Here is a 19998-nt window from a genome sequence, read left to right as displayed (position 1 = left end):
GTCGTACTGCAGGGTTACCAGATTATTTCATCTGGACTATCGTACATGAACCTTAAAATTATCGTTTTTTAACCAAAATTATCGTACACACTTCAACATGATTATTAAGGAGTAACATTTATAACTTATTTCAAGGTATTTTAGTATAATTGCTTAATCAAACACACACACATTTGTATATACCTAAGGTATGTATCGTACATCGTACTGGACCTAAAATAATGTACATGTACGATAATTATCGTACGAATGGCAACCCTGTCGTACTGTCGAATAGCCGAGCCTGAACGCCACCTACTGTCACTCAACTCAGTTAACTGTCCAACTGCTTGTTACCGTAAAACTACTGCATTTACCTATTAATTATAGCAAGTTATTTACTTACTATGTTAGGCAAATAAATACTTCAATAGCAAAACCTTTCAGTTTTTCCATTATGTTAATCCTTAGGCAAATTATTTACTTTCTCTCATTATAGGTCTTCATATTTTTTTTTCTCATTAACACCGTACAAAGAGAGAAAGATGATTCATATGCATTAAAGGGTTTGGACAGAAAAATCAAGACCGGAAATGGAAGACGGTTTTAGAGATTAAACCAAGTTGAGAGAGAGAGAGAGAGAGAGAGAGAGAGAGAGAGAGAGAGAGAGAGAGAGAGGGATGACCAATAAGAGCAATATTTAACATTACGGTATGAATATCTAAATCATGTGAAGTATAGAAAAAAGGTGTGAGATTAATGCTTTCTTTCAATCAATCTAACTCCTTTTTTTCTATACTTCCCATGAACTGGGTATTTATACTACTACTACTACTACTGCTACTACTACTACTAATACTACTACTACTACTACTACTACTACTACTACTAATACTAATAATAATAATAATAACAATAGATATTGCTTTTATTAGTCATGTCATTTTTTTCCACATATTGCAGCAGCCTATATGCCATAGCATATCAAGACTGTACCATATCAAGAGTATCTTAGGTTTTTGCTTGATAACTTGCTACAGTTTTTATAAGCCTATTAATTTATGTTCAATTTGCGACTCATTACTGTATCTTCAAGTATGACCTGTAGTGCTACCTCTTCACATTGGATTTTTCTTTTTAATTACATCTTTGTTGCAATATTCTGCTATTACTCAACAGACTGTTTCCACTTTTTTTTCTTGACTCCTTGTCATTTTCATCTTTTGTTTTGTGAACATTCTATTTTCATTATATATAGATAATGTACATTTCATGGTATTTTTGTTTTATTAATTTTATCTCTTCCTGTCTTGCTTGATGCATTATATGAGAATGCAACTCTTAAATTTATATTTTTCTGTCACCTATCACCTCAAAATCTGAAATTGCATCTATTTATTTCTTTGGGTGGGTTTCCTGTGTCCTTTTCATATACAAATTTGTCATTTGGGGGAAAATAATAATGCAATAGTCAATTTCATCCCTCTCCAAGATCTTTTCTTTAATGTTATCTATTACCTCGCATAATTCTGTGGAATTTATCTATCGTTGCTTGATTTCACTTATTATTCCATATAGCCTACTTCTAGATCCTTACTTTGAAAGATTGTATTATGCTTAGTTTTGTTCTCAATTAATTTAAACTACACAGTATAGAGTACTAATTTTCTACAATATTTCCTTCAGTTCCACTCTCCTCACAGAGTTGAATGCCTTCTTTAACTTTGCTTTTTAACTTTCTTCTTTAGTATTACACAAGTAAAGATGATCTTTGCCCCTTTTTTTTATTTTTGAAAGCCAAGCTTGTATATCTATATCTTCTTCATTTACCAATAAATTATCCTTGCATACTTTGTTGCTAAAAGCTTTGAATTATTCTGGTTTTATACCAACATGCTCAGCTGTTTTTCTCCTTCTCAAGTTTTTGTAAACCCTTCTTATTATTGTAGTTTGGGCTTCCAGCCGAATTTTATTCTGTTCGGGCATTATGTTCAAATTGCTGCATCAATATTCCATTAGTTTCCATAAGATCTATTACCATATATTGTATATCCTTTGCGTTGGGATCTTATAGCAATCCTCTCTTATTTCTCTTTCTTCCTTACTTCATATTGTTTTCATGTATTTTATATAATCATTTTTCTTAAAACCTTTTCAAACACTTTCCATTTTTTTTTCAGCTAGGCCATCCCTATATTTTTCAAAAAATCTATATTTTTCTCTATTTCCCTTTGATTTAGATTTAAGTTTTAAGGCCCAGGACCAGAGCCTTGGAGGCCATTCACAACCCTGCTGCAAGTGGATTTAAACTTTACAGATGCAATATGAATTACAAGTTAAGAGGTTGGACAGTAAGATGGAAGAAAGGAAGCAGGAATGGTGGTATGGCAAAGGAAAAAAGTGAATGCAGGTAGTGGTCAACAGAATGACAGAATGCTACAATAACCTTCAAGTAATACCTGTAGTAAACAGTTTGAGAAGCAGTGACGACACAAACTCCCCTAAATAACATTTTCCTTTCTCATCAAATTTTGTCATTGTAAGTCTCTCTATCCAAATTTATCCTCTTTTAATCTAATATATCAATATTTAGTCTTTTATGCTTTGTGCTTGTGTTTCTTACTTCTGGGTACTATCTACTGTAATGATCACATTTTTATCTCCTTGTGAATTTGTACATTATCTATTATTTTTCTTCCTATTTCATATTGCCTTAATTTTTCAGCCATTTTATTTTCTTTTATCCCTATCTGCTATTTACATTTTCTTGTCAGTTATTCATCTAATATACTTTTCTTTCATTTAAAATCTCTATTAGTTATTTTTTATATTTAATTTTCCAATGCTATTTGTATGAAGTGACTAATTGTGTTTCATGGTATTTTATCTCTTCTAAATTTCTCCTTCTAAAATCTAACCTTACTTATATAAAAATTAATTTTGAACGCCATTAGATTATAGTCAAAGATACCATCTATCATAATTTTTAGTATAAAACTTATTTTTGCTATTTGCAACCACCAAATTTGGAATGCTTTGTTTTCACTTTCCTACATATATACTTCTTAGCATTTCTCATTGCTAAGCAAAGCCACACATCTCATTTAAATTTTCTTTCTTGTACCATTTTTAACTCTAAATATCCACTGAAGTGTCCTGGAATTACCAAATGCTTCTTTTGCATTTTATTTTCTTTTTTGTAATTCTTTTGATATCTTCCTTTATCTTACCTATTAACACCACCACTTATACACTGCAATTCAATTATATTCTCACTTCAATTACTGTACTATAGATTTCTCCAATCACAATGGCTCTGTTGATATGAAAATAATGACAAAGCATGAGCATTCCAGAAGAGAAACTACCCTAAGATCTAATCATCTGGAAGAGTAAATAAAAACTGTAAGACATCTCAGGATGCAAAAAATGGTTATCTAATGAAAAAGAGCCAATGCAAAACAGAAACATCATGGAAAGTAAGTGCTTCAAAGAAAGGGTGAAAGGCAGCTACATTCAGAGTAAAGCCAGGGATAATGATAAACTGTAACAGGTGGAGTAAAACAGAGTAGAGTTTGAAAGAGAAGTGTGCTACAGAGGACTGAAACATCAATAGCTTCGTAATGATATTTAGAACATGGTAAGAGATTTAAAAAATTTTCTTTTGATTGGCATGGGTACTTTACTCATGCCTGCATGAGGAAAGTAGGCGCGAGTGCTGTTGAAAACAAGACAAAACAGTGATATGGAAAGATAATGAATTATTAGAAAATGCTATCTTGAAATTATTTATTTTTAGGGCGGGAAATGGATAAGGTTATGAAAAAATGGAAGAGGATTGAGGAGGGAAAATAAAAATGAGATAATTTAACAGGCTATGCTCAGGAGCAGTAAAATGTCTTCTCAAGAAAGAAGCATGTAGAGTAAGGAAAAAAATGCATTTATAAATCCCACAGAACTAGTTTAAAAAATTAGAGAAAATAAGAGGAAAAGAGGAGAATGAGCATTAAAAATAATTGAAATACATAAACAATGCAACATTCATTGTATAACTATAAGGAAAATAAATTCCAAATTTGCATTATATGAGGCAAAGAACTTGTAGAAAATGTAAATGCTAGTATAGTGTGATAAATAGAACCATAAATAGCAAAAATATTGAAGGGTGAATTTCCATTGGAGTAAAGTTAGCAGATCATATTTAAAGTGAGAATATGAGAGCCATAATGCAATGAGAATTGAATTGAATAATGGAAGAAATAGAATAGTGCTAGGAGTAATGCATGCTGCTTTTGAAAATAAAAGTAGAGATGATCTGATAAAGATGTACTGCACATAACTATTGCAAATAAATCCACAAGCAGATAAAAGTAATGATAAATAATGATAATTAAGAGACTATAACTGCAAACTTGGAGAATACCTTAAATAATAAAAATGAAGTATGAAAAGGAGGCAAAGTATGCTTCAATAAGTGAAATAAAATGCGTAGTCTTAGGAAATGCTAAGGTGTGTACTCTAATATTCAGAAAAATCAAAACACTAATGTACTGTGACCTGATTAAAGAAAAGTATGAAAAAGGGAAATTGATAAATGAAAATTAATTACCCCTTGCAAAATAACAAGTTAATTCTTTTTTTATGGTTGTGCTTTTCTAATATAAATGTCAATAAAGGTCCTTAAAATGGGAAATAATTGGGGTTAGTATGAAAAACCTCAGTGAACATGAAGGTAAACCGGCCCTTGGAAAGTTAGTAGGAGGCAAAAAATCTTAATACTAACATACCAAAGATGACAAAGAACTTGAAACAAAATAATGAAAAAAGTAAAAATTAACAATTTCACTGTTTAATATGTATCCATATGCAGCAATCATATTCTTCTTGTGGTGTTAAGTACATATATTTATGGATTACATCAATTCTAAAACAAGTGTTAGATAGTACATAAGATCCGGCTTGTACTATTTACTATTCTCACATTCTTTTCTATGACATTTCACCTGACATATGAGTTCTCTAGTCTGTAGTGATTTTGTGAATCATACCTACATATTGACAAGGTCACCTAACCCCTTCTTTTGACCCTAACTTTGTCATTGTCCTCCAATTTATTGCACATTTTGTGGGCATGACAAGGGAACAGAGTGCATCCATGCTGTCACTCCTTATTATGAAGATATTCTGATGTATTGCATGTGTGGATGAAGACAAAAGTAAAACCGCAAAAATACATTATATTTGTCTATAAAAATTATTATTGGAAATAATCAACCAACATTCTTACTACTATCTTTGTGTGTAAGCTTATGATAAGAAAATAGATTACTGCATTGGATGCATAGAAATATAAATAGTAAGATATATAAAATAAACATTATAATAAAAAACTGTTTAGTAAACAAAATTTATCCATTATAAGCATGTGTTGTAGTTGAATTGAATCAGGATTTTCAAAAAGCTACCATGATAATGATAATGGGATGATGGCGAGAGGGAGGAGTGGAATAGATGTACAGTATATGAAAAGTAAATAAATATATCATATAAATATCAAACAACCTGTAATAATAAAAATAAACTAGTGAGATATGAATAATGAATACCCTACAGTATCCATGAGAAATATAAAAGCATCCCAAAAACTTTATCATAATGGATGTTACAAAAGTTCTAAATCAAGAGAATGTCTGTTTCCTTTAAGCATGAATGTGTCCATAGTATGAATACCTTCCCAGAAATACAATATCCTACATATGTTTGCAACCATATCTAAGAATTTTAGCATACTACTACTTTTTGTTAAGAAACTGGGTACTGGAAATGTTTACCAAGCATGAGTCAAGATGGTTACAAGAACCCCTAGGTTGTTTACCATGTGTATAATGGAAAAGAGTTGAAGTAAGACTGGAAGGGCAACTAAAAGTTCAATGTCAATAGTGTTGTGCAAACAATTCACAGATTACTGTATATGATACATTTAAATGACATACAAAAGCTGAAGAATTATGAAAAAAAAACCACTTAAAATAGAAAGCAGATAAAATCACAGGGGATATTGAACAAACCTTGAGTACAGAATGAATTAAAAAAAACAATAATTTCAATGAGGAAGTAGAAAACTCGAGCATCTAACTGAACTTTGACAATAAAATAAAAACTAGAAACTGCATCCTAAAACTTAAAACAGACTTCAAAGGAAGTTATAAAACTTAATTTTTTGACCTCTGTAAAGATGAGAAAAACACAAAATGAAATTTATTTAGATGCAAAAATGGAGAGGTACTTTGTGGTAACCAAGGACTTTCCTGTATAGGCTACAACAGAGCCCAATATTGTACAACAGGATATATCAAAGAAATACTGTTTTTCCTGTTCTTGGGTCAGTGTATTGGGTTTCAAAAAATGAAAACGATGCACAAAAGGAAAAATATTGGTTTCAGACTCCCTGGATTCTATCACAGCAATTAAAGTGGTTATGTTCACCCCAGTAAGTTATCTTTTTCTGATAAGAGTAAGTCCACCTACCTTCATGAGTCTTGGACACCACACCTTATCTCCCTAAAGATAGATTTTTCCTTTCTCAAAACCCTTTATTCACAGTTAGGAACTATGTAGTCCCTAAGGAGTAATGTCAGAACATACATGGGTAACTCTAAAACCACAGGGGTCGTTCCCTATAAACATAATGTGAAAGAATAATCCATACTTACATCGTGTGAATGGAAAGAACTAATAAGTCAGCGCACTTACCCAAGAGCAGGAATCCTTAGAGGTGACAAGATGTCCATCATACCTTATCTGCTGAGGAACCCGGTAGAGGATCTCAACCACCAACCAGACTTCACCTAGTAGGTGCCCATATCAAGCTGAGACCAATGCAAGTGTGCTAAACCGATATTATTATTTTTATTATTAATACTATTATTATTTCTAGCTAAACTACAACCCTAGTTGGAAAAGCAGGATGCTATAAGCCCAAGGGCTCCAACAGGGAAAATTAGCCCAGTGAGGAAAGTAAATAAGGAAATAAATAAACTACAAGTGAAGTAATGAACAATTAAAATAAAATATTTCAAGAACAGGAACACCATTAAAATGAATCTTTCATATGTAAACTACAAAAACTTAAAAATAACAAGAGGAAGAGAAATAAAATAGTGTGCTCAAGCAAGAGAATGCTACCTCAAGACAGTGGAAGACCATGGTGCAGAGGCTATGGCACTACCTAAGACTAGAGAACAATGGTTTGATTTTGAAGTTTCCTTCTCCTAGAAGAGCTGCTTACCATAGCTAAAGAGTCTTTTCTTCCCTTACCCAGAGTAAAGTAGCCACTGAACAATTACAGTACAGTAGTTAACCCCTTTGGTGAAGAATTATTTGGTAATCTCAGTGTTGCCAGGTGTATGAGTTCAAAGGAGATTGTGGAAATAATAGGCCAGACTATTTGGTGTATGTGTAGGTAAAGGAAAATGAGCCATAACCAGAGAGAGGGAACCAATGTAGTACTTTCTGGCCAGTCAAAGGACCCAATAAGTCTCTCGCAGTAGTATCTCAATGGGTGGCTGGTGCCCTGACCAAGCTACTACCTATAAAAAAAAATTTCAGTGGTGTTTTATAAAAATCTTACACAAACCAGCTTCCTCTTCCAGATCGTGATCATATTCTGATCAATGATCTTCAGTTTTTTGAGGACCTGGTCCATCACATTCCTGTCACCAACACCCCTTACTTCCAAGTCTCGAACTTGGGAGGTGGATAAGGTCTACGAGTTCCTTGCTAGGCTAGTGCTCCAAAAATCTGGGCTAGTCATTTCCTCCACATAAAGAAGTGAAAAGGGGCGTGATTTCTCAAGCTTGCTGCCTGTGAGTCCTGGTTTTTGGCAGCTTGAACCCACTGCTAGTAAACGTGCCAATTTTCAGGGTTCCAGGCCCTGGCCAAGTGGCACTACAATTGCTATGACAACGACATTGAATGTGACACCAATGGAGTCATACCTTCTCCATCCATCATAAAGCTCATTGCGACACAGTATTTAGGAGTTTTATTCCAGTTTTGACCAGATGTTGGAATGATCTTCGTAATCAGGCAGTTGAATTGGTGGAACTTCAGAAGTTCAAACTTGCAGCGAATGTTTTTATGTTGAACAGGCTGACATATTGTATGTTTCTATTCATAGTTTGTATATGACATCCATTTTGATATTGTTACTGACCTTAAAATACTTTACATTAATTATTCATTATTTCTCATGTAGTTTCTTTATTTCATTTCCTCACTGGGTTATTTTTCCTGTTGGAGTCCTTGGGCATATAGCAATCTGCTTTTCCAACTAGGCCTGTAGCTTACATACATACATATACCAAAGGCACCTCCCCCAATTTTGGGGGGTAGCCGACATCAACAAGAAACAAAACAAAAAAGGGGACCTCTACTCTCTACGTTCCTCCAGCCTAACCAGGGACTCAGCCGAGTTCAGCTGATACTGCTAGGGTGCCACAGCCCAACCTCCCACATTTCCACCACAGATGAAGCTTCATACTGCTGAGTCCCCTACTGCTGCTACCTCCGCGGTCATCTAAGGCACCGGAGGAAGCAGCAGGGCCTACCGGAACTGCATCACAATCTCTCGCCATTCATTCCTATTTCTAGCACGCTCTCTTGCCTCTCTCACATCTATCCTCCTATCACCCAGAGCTTTCTTCACACCATCCATCCACCCAAACCTTGGCCTTCCTCTTGTACTTCTCCCATCAACTCTTGCATTCATCACCTTCTTTAGCAGACAGCCATTTTCCATTCTCTCAACATGGCCAAACCACCTCAACACATTCATATCCACTCTAGCCGCTAACTCATTTCTTACACCCGTTCTCACCCTCACCACTTCGTTCCTAACCCTATCTACTCGAGATACACCAGCCATACTCCTCAGACACTTCATCTCAAACACATTCAATTTCTGTCTCTCCATCACTTTCATTCCCCACAACTCCGATCCATACATCACAGTTGGTACAATCACTTTCTCATATAGAACTCTCTTTACATTCATGCCCAACCCTCTATTTTTTACTACTCCCTTAACTGCCCCCAACACTTTGCAACCTTCATTGACTCTCTGACGTACATCTGCTTCCACTCCACCATTTGCTGCAACAACAGACCCCAAGTACTTAAACTGATCCACCTCCTCAAGTAACTCTCCATTCAACATGACATTCAACCTTGCACCACCTTCCCTTCTCGTACATCTCATAACCTTACTCTTACCCACATTAACTCTCAACTTCCTTCTCTCACACACCCTTCCAAATTATGTCACTAATCGGTCAAGCTTCTCTTCTGTGTCTGCTACCAGTACAGTATCATCCGCAAACAACGACTGATTTACCTCCCATTCATGATCATTCTCGCCTACCAGTTTTAATCCTCGTCCAAGCACTCGAGCATTCACCTCTCTCACCACTCCATCAACATACAAGTTAAACAACCACGGCAACATCACACATCCCTGTCTCAGCCCCACTCTCACCGGAAACCAATCGCTCACTTCATTTCCTATTCTAACACATGCTTTACTACCTTTGTAGAAACTTTTCACTGCTTGCAACAACCTTCCACCAACTCCATATAACCTCATCACATTCCACATTGCTTCCCTATCAACTCTATCATATGCTTTCTCCAGATCCATAAACGCAACATACACCTCCTTACCTTTTGCTAAATATTTCTCGCATATCTGCCTAAATGTAAAAATCTGATTCATACAACCCCTACCTCTTCTAAAACCACCCTGTACTTCCAAGATTGCATTCTCTGTTTTATCCTTAATCCTATTAATCAGTACTCTACCATACACTTTTCCAACTACACTCAACAAACTAATACCTCTTGAATTGCAACACTCATGAACATCTCCCTTACCCTTATATAGTGGTACAATACATGCACAGACCCAATCTACTGGTACCATTGACAACACAAAACACACATTAAACAATCTCACCAACCATTCAAGTACAGTCACAACCCCTTCCTTCAACATCTCAGCTTTCCCACCATCCATACCAGATGCTTTTCCTACTCTCGTTTCATCTAATGCTCTCCTAACTTCCTCTATTGTAATCTCTCTCTCATTCTCATCTCCCATCACTGGCACCTCCACACCTGGAACAGCAATTATATCTGCCTCCCTATCATCCTCAACATTCAGCAAACTTTCAAAATATTCCGCCCACCTTTTCCTTGCCTCCTCTCCTTTTAACAACCTTCCATTTCCATCTTTCACTGTCTCTTCAATTCTTGCGCCGGCCTTCCTTACTCTCTTCACTTCTTTCCAAAAATTCTTCTTATTCTCTTCATATGACTGACCCAGTCCCTGACCCCACCTCAGGTCAGCTGCCCTCTTTGCCTCACGTACCTTGCACCTCATCTGTCTACATTTATCTTTTGAGTCATCCACCTGTAATGTGAAAACTCAAAACTGATAAAACTGTCACATCAGGTTATTATTTTACATGGGGCCCGATCTACCTCCACCACTCTCCTAGGGTCATTGGCCCTATACCAGCTACTCACCTCACCCCCTATTCAGGACTTGAGATGTAAAACAATCTTTTATCACAAGAAGCCTAAGAGGATCAGATCCCCCACCCCTTAACTGCCGTGAGTGTATTTAGGAACCTTCAACAAGGTGGAGGGTAGAGGGAGTCTTTAGTGCTTGAAGCCCAGCTGTGAAGTTAACAGGCATTCCCTGCCCTCTAGCTACCCAACCTGGAGGAGAGACGAAGGGAAGAGGAATCCAGATACACTGAGGGAGAGAGTGCCACCCTTCACTGTATAAAGGAAAAACCTACCCAGGGGCTGATTTTCTAGAATCTTCAAGATCAGGAACCACTAGTCGTAAGGTAGACAGTGACGGTGTTTTCAAACAATACAATGGCACTAGCCTATATTAGGAACCAAGATTGTATTCCCTGTGTCGGATAGCAGACGGACAGTCATCGTGGATGAGCCTGAGAGGAATCACTTTACTTCTGCAGTTCATTTTGGAAAAACCAAATATACTGGAAAACCAAATATACTGGAAAACCAGTTGAGCAGGAAGAATCAGTTTTTACCAAACGAATGGTTTCTGAATCCCTTAATTTGTTGAGAGATTCAGAAGTGATAAGGTCACCCAAATGTAGACACGTTTGCCACATCAGTGAGCAAAGATAGAAGTTTATTGTTCATCCATGTTGAATCCCTTAACTTGGAAGGTAGATGCTCTGTTACAAGACTACTCAAATCTGGATCTTTATGTATTCCCATATTTGCCATGATTCAGCAGGTGCTACACAAGTTCAGAAGCTCTGTGAACAGCAGGATGGCATTCATAGCCCTTTACTGCCCACAGAGAGAATGTTTCACATATCTGTGGCCCCTGTTGTCAGATCATCCCAGAAGGTTGTTGAACATAGCTGATCTATTCAAACAGCCAATATTAAAGGTAGTACATCCAAACCCATCCATACTATATCTACTGCATGGAGACTATTCACCATATTCTTGGAAACGAAAAGACACTTTACAAATAACTTATATCACAGGCAATGGAAAGTTTATTTTGTTTAATGCAGTTAGAAATCTGTCCATGACTAAAACTAGCTTGGATAATCTTATGTTTCTTTGTTTTCTTTTTTACGACAAGAAACTTTCTATCTTAGACATTAAGGGACGTATATCCATGCTTAATTCTGCCCTCAAGCATCTGGGATTAGATCTGTCCATTAAAGGTATTATAGCAGATGTGTTCAGATCCTTCAGTATTGAAAATCCTCCAGTAATAAGATCAATTTCTGGAATTTGGATGTGGTTTTACAGTATTTAAAAGAGCGAAATTCGAACCAATTGAAAAGTTCTCTCTCGCGGATATTTCAACCAAAACGCCTTTTCTGTTGGCTTTAGTGTCAGCTAAATACACAAGTGAATTGCAAGTGTTCACAGTCAAGGTAGGCTTCGGGGAATATAAAATGACCTTTTACCTTCATTCAGAGCTAAAAATTATTTTAAATTTAAGTCTGTTTCAATTTTTCCTAGTAGAGAATAGTGTTCTTTGACTAATAAGAGCAGTACAATATTATTTGGACAAAACAGAAGGAGTAGAGGTAGTGTTCCTAATTTGTTTTCTGGACTGAGGGTCCCTAATTGCCTGCTAACCAAAAATACTGCCATTCCTTGTTAAAAGTTTGGTCACAGAGGCACACAAGGAATTAGATCCAAAGTTCATAAAATGCTTGAAAGTGACATTACATGATATTTGGAGTACAACCACCTCCTTTAACTTTTGTGGAAATCTTTCTTTGGAAAATGTTTAGCAACAGCTCAATGGCGCAATAAGTCAGTGCTCACCAAACATTACCTTAAAGAAGCAGGGTTTGCTTATGAAGACCCATTCACAGTATCAAGAGGGGTAACATCAACTTCAAAACTATAGACTAGATTAACAGGGATTTTCACCCCTTACTACTCGAGGGTTTCATTCCCTTGTTAAGATTATGTAATTATTGAAGAAAAGAAAATGGTAAAAATTTTAAATTTTACTGGTAAGTGTCGATTAAACCTGACTTCTGGAGAAGTAACATGAACATCAGGTGTGTATAAAAAAACCGAATTCTATTATTAAAATTCTGCTTTTTATGTGGTTCTGTATTGCACAGCATATTAGTCATGTTTCTGACTTAAAAATTGTTGTTATCGTCATCAAAAGTTAACCAGTTTTCTTCAGCTGGAGATTTTACATGCTTTCTAAATAATTAATATTTGTGCACTACTGTTTATAGCAAAATACTAAATTTTATAAATGTTTACATTACAGTTTATTAAAATTAGTGTACAGTGGGAATAAAACGGGTTTATGTACTATCATAATATATTCTAAAATTACAAGTAACATTATAAAGTTCTTATTGCTGGAACAATGATAAAAACCAGAGCAAAGCTCTTTAACATGAATGTTATTCATAACACTTAACATGCAGACTAGTCTTTCATGAAAGATGACAAGTTTTAGAGTATTTTTCTATAAGCACAAACCTCTAATTCTTATTTATACTCATAAGCTGAGTCAAGAAAATCTTTTTCAGTGCTGAATAGCTAAAAGTGCTTAGTCTGTAGACCCATAATGTGTACAACACCACTGGGTTTTAAAAAAAAGACATTGCAGTGTATAACAGGGAGACTTATATCCACGAAACATCTGAACTACAGTATCCTCAATTTTGTGTGTTCATATGAACTACTAAACTACTGTACATTTTACACATAAAGGCTAATGAAATGGGCTATTTGAACTCCTCAATCTCTCTAAAATTGAGTTTGAAGTATCATGAATATCCTGAATGTTGATAAAAGGGAAAGGTTTCAGGATATTTCAAGAATAAAAAAAATTAAAAACCGGATGGAATGCTAAGACTAAAATAAAATAAAAACTGTAACTTACAGGTACTGAACTTCACTAATAGGATCAGCCATCAAACATACTCCCAAACTAGTAAGGGTAAATGAGGATATACGAATTCAAAATTGAGTGCCATTGATAAAGACTGGCTAGAAGTTAGGAGAATGTATATGGAATGGTGAACCAATTAGGAAAAAATTACCACAGAAGGCTGCTGATAAAGTGGACGAAAAGTGTAAGCAGGAGATAAGAGCCATAGGTAACACAAGCAAAAATGAATGAGTCATAGTTAAAGTTTAAAGAAGAGTGAAGCTTAAGTAAGAGGCTTGCTATCGGAACCTTAATTAGACAAATAAATGCCTAGGAAAAATCTCGGGAGTTCCACACAGAAAATGATTAAACTTTATTATAGTAAGAAAAGATTACGGTGGATGCTACACAAGGGATTCCAAAGGAAACACCTGGATTCAATGCATTCAGGAATGTAAGAGTAAGGTCAAGCTATAAATTCTTTTCTGAAAGTTAAATGTCAAAGCAATAGGATATAAACTTAAAAGACATGTGCATTCAACTTCATTTGGGTTGGAGTTTTAACCAGTTTATGTTACTATGCAAAACAGTGTAAAGTTTACTAAGAAAGTGTCAATTTTTTTCAGTATGAAACAATATCAGTACAGTAGATTTCCTTACAGCATAGGGAACAATTTCCTTCGAATTAAAGAAGTACTGTACACCACTCCTGGCAGACCTAATATGCTTGAATACACAAAATTTTGTACGATGCTTAAGAGATTCATGAGGAACATTAGAAGATGCGCAAATGAAGAATAGGCGTGATAAAACCTAAGTAATAAATAAAAAGAAAATGAAGTGTTTGGGTAACATGACTCATTAAACTCAAGTTACAATCTCACTGGCATGAGATGTGAAAAGTTTTGGATTGCAGATACATAGAAAAAAATACCCCTTATGAAAAACTAGGAGAAAGCCTTGCTTGTAAGATTACTGAGAACTCTTTAAATTAGCATTGGCACTGATTTTACCAGCAAATCTATAAATCATGACTTTGAAAGAACTGGTGCCAGCCTTGCATTTGATACTGTATATTTTCAAAAAGTAGAAAACACACGAAAAGAAAGGCAAAACGAATACTGTACACTAACGAAAATCCTCAACACTATGTATAAAAATAACAAGTAAAATATACTACACAAACATTGAAAACACCTTAAAAGATTATAATCCAGTCCACAACAAATATTAAAAATGGATTAAAATATATGAATTGAAGACAAGAGGTAGATATCTCTATGAAAAATTACACTCACAGGCAGCTATTCAGCACTTTGTCCTTACTTAAACAAACAGGTATGTGCAGAAAAGTAGAAATAAGAGGTTTGTAATTTGTGAGCACCATTAACAAATTGTAAATATTCTTTCATGTATTTTCTAAAACTTGATATAGAAAGAGGAGGACATTAATATGTGAATATATTAAGGATCAATAAATGAAACCATTATGTATCGTGTCCCTTCTGTAGTTGGAAGCCCTTCATGGTAATGAGTCAGTCTACCAGGATGCATCAATGCCCATCCTACTCGAGTATTTACAACGGAGCAGTTGTACCTGATGAAGTGAGCACCACCGCCCTGAAGAAAAGAGTAAATGACAATGTCTAACTTTTTTAATACAGTACCTACAAAACATTATGAATTATTGACATTGTAATGAATAAAATTATTATAGCTATATTTCACTAAAGCTTACCTTATAGTCAATGGTAGGGCGATTCAACCCCACATTGATGGTGTAAGTTGAAGAATCATGATGTGGTCTCAGTAATGGTTGCTCAGTGGGCTTGTACCGCACGATGAAGTTCATTAATGCTCGAGCCTATAAATTCAAATTATTTAAACAGTTTATTCAATTAAAAATAAGCATACATTTATACTACAACAGCTTTTCATACAATGTATTTTAAGGAATACCCTTATACAGATTATACAACTTTATTGTATAAATTGGGAATCCCAGAATAGATAACCTAATTTTCACCTTGCTATGTCCTCATAGGATATCCTAAAATAGCTTCAAATGCTTGTAGTACTGTATCTACTCCAAGAATTAAAAGCATGACCAGTCCCATCAAGCTTTTTCATGAATAAATAATGTGAGCACTATACAATACTACCTCAGAGATTGAACGCTCCAGAACTCAAACAATTGGGTGATAAAACAACTTGAGGAACAAGTATAGGTAGAGGAACTTATTCAGGACGGACAACGCTTCCAGGACAAAGGCGACTAACTCAGTTTATAACTAACACTAACCCAGTTTAGTTCTGCAGAATATTGTTCTATCAACTTTTTCATTAATTTCATTACTTCATTAATTTCATTATTTCAGAGGAGTAAGAGCAAAGAGATCCTGTCCCTAATTCAATGAAAAAGGAAATGATGCCCAATTGGGCTGAATCATACAGAGTAGGCATTTTTTCAAAGGTAATGCATTGAGTCATATCAGAAACATCTTAAAATGGAAAAATACAATCCTCTCTTGATCAGTTTTCAAGTAAAAATGTCCTCAAGTGAATCACAGTTAGTGCTAGAAAAATAGTCAAAGAAAAGAAAGAAAATGAGGTGGGCAGTTACATAATATTTTTATGGAGGGGGAATCAATCTCCAAGCAACATTAAAACCTTCTTCTCCTTTTCCTCTCTTCAACACTGACCACTCAAGCCATCCCTTCTCCTTACTACAGGTCGAGTGAAGTTCAACATTCATTCATTCCACGTTTTTTCATTTACTCTAATGATTATAACTGCATATCTGGTTTTTGGTATACTTTTATGATTTGTACTATATTTCAATAATGTAAACTTTATGTAAAAAATTGGCAATAATAGCAGCATACTTGAGTGGGGAGCCAAATTAATGCTACTTCCATTCATTTATATAGGGAAAAGGAATTCAGTGTTTGAACACAGTTTTGGAACAAATTAAGTTTGTTCTCTGAGGTACCACTATACATGAATATTTTGAATCTTGATAAGTCAGCCTCAATGGAAAAAAAAATTAGAAAGTGAAATACAGTAAAGATTATATTTTTCCATGAACAGTATCATAGATCTGTAGTGAAATTGTAACCTATAGATATGGGTAGCAGCGCGCAAATTTAAAATCAGTCTCGGACACAGTCGGGGTCATGTACCGTACCTCCTTTCGTTGTCCGAAACATTTTTCGTGATGTGAGTCATAAAATTCTTCACATCTCGTTTCGCAGAGTGAAAATTTTGTAAGCAGATTCTTTCATATCGAGAGGTTGGACTCATTATCTGCTATGTGAAAATTAGTGATAAAGTTAGGGATTAAAGTACAGTAATATCTAAGTAACACCCTGAATGTATGCGAGTGTACAGTATGTATGTGTGTAGATAGTACAATCAAGTACAATATAAGTAGAAGTGTGTTTGATTGTAGTCCATAGTACTTTCCCAAAACCCCACGACATTGCCTCTCTCGCTCTTACTAACTCATATCTAATTTACTCTAATTTCATTGTTTTTATTAATTTTGGATCACTACTATACAGTACTAGGCAAGTCAAATGAGACAAAAACACGCTGATAAAGGAAAAGGTTTATGGAAAGCTGCAAATTGTTTCATCACCATAATACTGTACTGAACTGTAGTGCAGTTTACGATATATGAATTTTGCACCCTTCTATCTGCCCGGTTTTGGCCGTCATCTTGGAAAAATGTCAGACAAAAAGTTTTTTTGTAAATATCTTGTTTACTATAGTACCGGTACTTACTTTAAGAGAGAAAAAAATTGATATAACATATATTCTACAAAAGCTTTTTACAAAATATGTTCTATACATTTTTTTTTTTGTACGTTGCTCAGATGTTATGCTAGAGGTGTGGAAAAATTTTACAATTTCTACATTTTGCCTCTAGTTAAGCACTATCTGATATAAAGTTATTTTAAACAACTTATTAAAGCATTAATCAAATTCCTGCATCAATTGTAGTGTTTTCTTTTGTTTCCACAGAGTATGAAAGAGGATTGCTAAGCTGCTATTAGACCTCACTGTTATTTGGAAAATGGCTTCATTGACAGAGTACAGTATTAAATGGAAAGATGAACTGAAAAGTGTCAAAGTGCATGAAAAATGTAATAGGAAAGTGTATACAAAAGAAGGAAGTGCAGAAGCCTATCAATAATAACATAAAACTTCAACAGATCCCAAACTATTTTTGAAATGTTAAGACTCAAATTTTGATTTTCTTTGTGACATGACTGTGTGGTGAACACATCTGAAGAGTTTTATGGAAAAACAAGGCAAAACACCTGTAAAGGAGTACTCTATAAGTTTTATTCCAACTGTTACCAAGTTGTGGAATGATCTTCCTAATCGGGTAGATGAATCAGTAGAACTTCAAAAGTTCAAAGTTGGAGCAAATGCTTTTTTGTTGACCAGGCGGACATGAGTCTTTTTATAGTTTATCTATGACATATTTGTTTTTTATGTTGTTTATAGTTTATATGTGACATGTCTGTTTTGACGTTGCTACTTTTTTTTAGAACAATTTATTGTTAATTTGTTCTCTTCATTTATTTATTTCCTTTCCTCACTGGGCTATTTTTCCCTGTTGGAGCCCCTGGGCTTATAGCATCTTGCTTTTCCAACTAGGGTTGTAGCTTGGATAGTAATAATAATAATAATTTAATAATAATAATAATAATAATGAGATTATATTAAGGACACTATTTTGAAAGTGAGGCAGCCATTAACTGCAAAAATCACAAGTAGTGGAAAAGGTACATCACTTATCATAATAACCCTGGCATACAGGATGGGAATTAACCTCGACCCAGCTCATGAAGGTACCACATGGATGACCATCAAGGCCATAACAGAGTCTCATATTACTTTAACCCTTTTACCCCCAAGGTAAGGTTAAATTTCTAGCACATTTTACAGCCTTCATTTTTGGCATAGAGGGGTCAGGTTGGTCTCATTCTTTTGGAAAATACCTGAAGTTTCTCATAAAGTTATCAAACACATGCAAAAACATGTAAATAACAAGTGTTTTGCAAGAACGTACCGGTACGTCCTTTGGGGGCGAAAGGGTTAAGCAGCATTCATAATCATTCACAAACACAAAGTGAAAAGAAAAGCACAAAGTGAAAAGAAAAGCACAAAGTGAAAAGAAAAGCACAAAGCCCAAGCATAAAGCACATAGCAGAAGCTGTCATAAACACGTCCATCAACTAGAACGACCAGGAGATAAGTGGGGCTGTCCGCGACTCAGCAACTCCTTCCCAACTGGTAACCATAAAATGCTACCAGGATCCCACAACTTCTTAAATTTTGGTCATAGCTAAATGACTTAGGAGTAAGCCCATATAAATGATGAGGGTTTGTATTTGCGTATGAACAACAAAGATAAATATAATCTTATAATCAATAATACGGTATAAAATTAGTGCACACATTTGACATTAAGATTACTCTTTGATTCTAAAAGCCTACTTCCTTTCAAAATGTGTGTACGGTGAATAACTAATGAATCTAATTGGTGCAAAAATATTCCAATGCATATGGAAATATCTACACTCTTCCAACACATTTTTAACGAAAACTAAAAATCACAGAACATTTTATCAAAGAAAATTTAAATTCAGTGATAAATAGGAGGGCATTATGTGTATGTTTATAAAGACACAGAAGTGGTAAAATGAATAATAAATATTTCTTTGGAAAACTGGAGTTCAAGTTACTTCAGATTAGCTTTCATACTATGTGAAACATACACAATTATAACTTATCTATAGATTACTGGGACAATCGAACTGGTGTGACAGAAATAGAGGAAATCGAGATGAAGAAAAAATAAAATGAACACTTACAGCACTATCATATCCTAGATAGACTTTTTCAGCTAATGGTTTCACATAATGACGTAAGATCCACAACCATTCTTGTTCAAATTCCAACTGATTCATGTGGATATCTATTGTTGGTACATTCTCATAACCCCCAGCAAGCCGAGGATCCTGAAAAGAAAAACGTACAGATATTTTTATATTAAACTTTAGTAAACTGGTGTCATAATTATAAAGATCACTAACATGGATAATATATATTTTGGAAATGAATAATCAGGAGTATATCATAGAAGCTCGAAGACAAGACACTGGCTCTTGCACAGACAAAGCATTCACTGATATTCTTGAACCCACTGCCTCCATACCAATATCATCATTAGCAATATGTTAAGAAAACAAATGGTGAAACACTGAGAAATTTAGCCTAAAAGATATACAAACCCCCAACCTCAACATCCTATTTGAAAGATCGTTAGCTTTTAAACTAGCTGCAAGAAATGGATGGAGAAGCAAGGAACGTTTTTTTATTTAACTTCAACACTTTATCTTATAAATATAGAACATATGCAAAGAAATAGAATACATTGTATCTTGGCATTTGAGCAAAACCTCAACATTATTATTATTATTATTATTATTATTACTATCCAAGCTACAACCCTAGTTGGAAAAGCA

At 34.8% G+C, this 19998-nt stretch overlaps 1 protein-coding gene across 2 annotated transcripts in view; it reads right to left on the bottom strand.

Annotated features, from left to right (window-relative positions):
• Positions 1–12865: 12865 nt before the first annotated feature.
• Plod (procollagen lysyl hydroxylase) overlaps positions 12866–19998 on the bottom strand; it is a 432367-nt gene continuing 425234 nt past the window's right edge. For both annotated transcript variants that reach the window (XM_068346696.1, XM_068346697.1), the window contains 3 exons: positions 19345–19491; positions 15195–15320; positions 12866–15076 (listed from right to left, as the gene is read on the bottom strand). In XM_068346696.1, coding sequence (XP_068202797.1) covers positions 14921–15076; positions 15195–15320; positions 19345–19491 — 429 coding nt within the window. In that variant the 3' untranslated portion in view covers positions 12866–14920. The remainder of the gene's footprint in view (positions 15077–15194; positions 15321–19344; positions 19492–19998) is intronic.

The sequence above is a fragment of the Palaemon carinicauda genome, chromosome 22 (assembly GCF_036898095.1).
Source record: "Palaemon carinicauda isolate YSFRI2023 chromosome 22, ASM3689809v2, whole genome shotgun sequence".
NCBI classification, from domain to species: Eukaryota; Metazoa; Arthropoda; class Malacostraca; order Decapoda; family Palaemonidae; genus Palaemon; species Palaemon carinicauda.
Note: the sequence above shows the minus strand (reverse complement) of the source record. Positions and strands in the feature narration are given on the sequence as shown.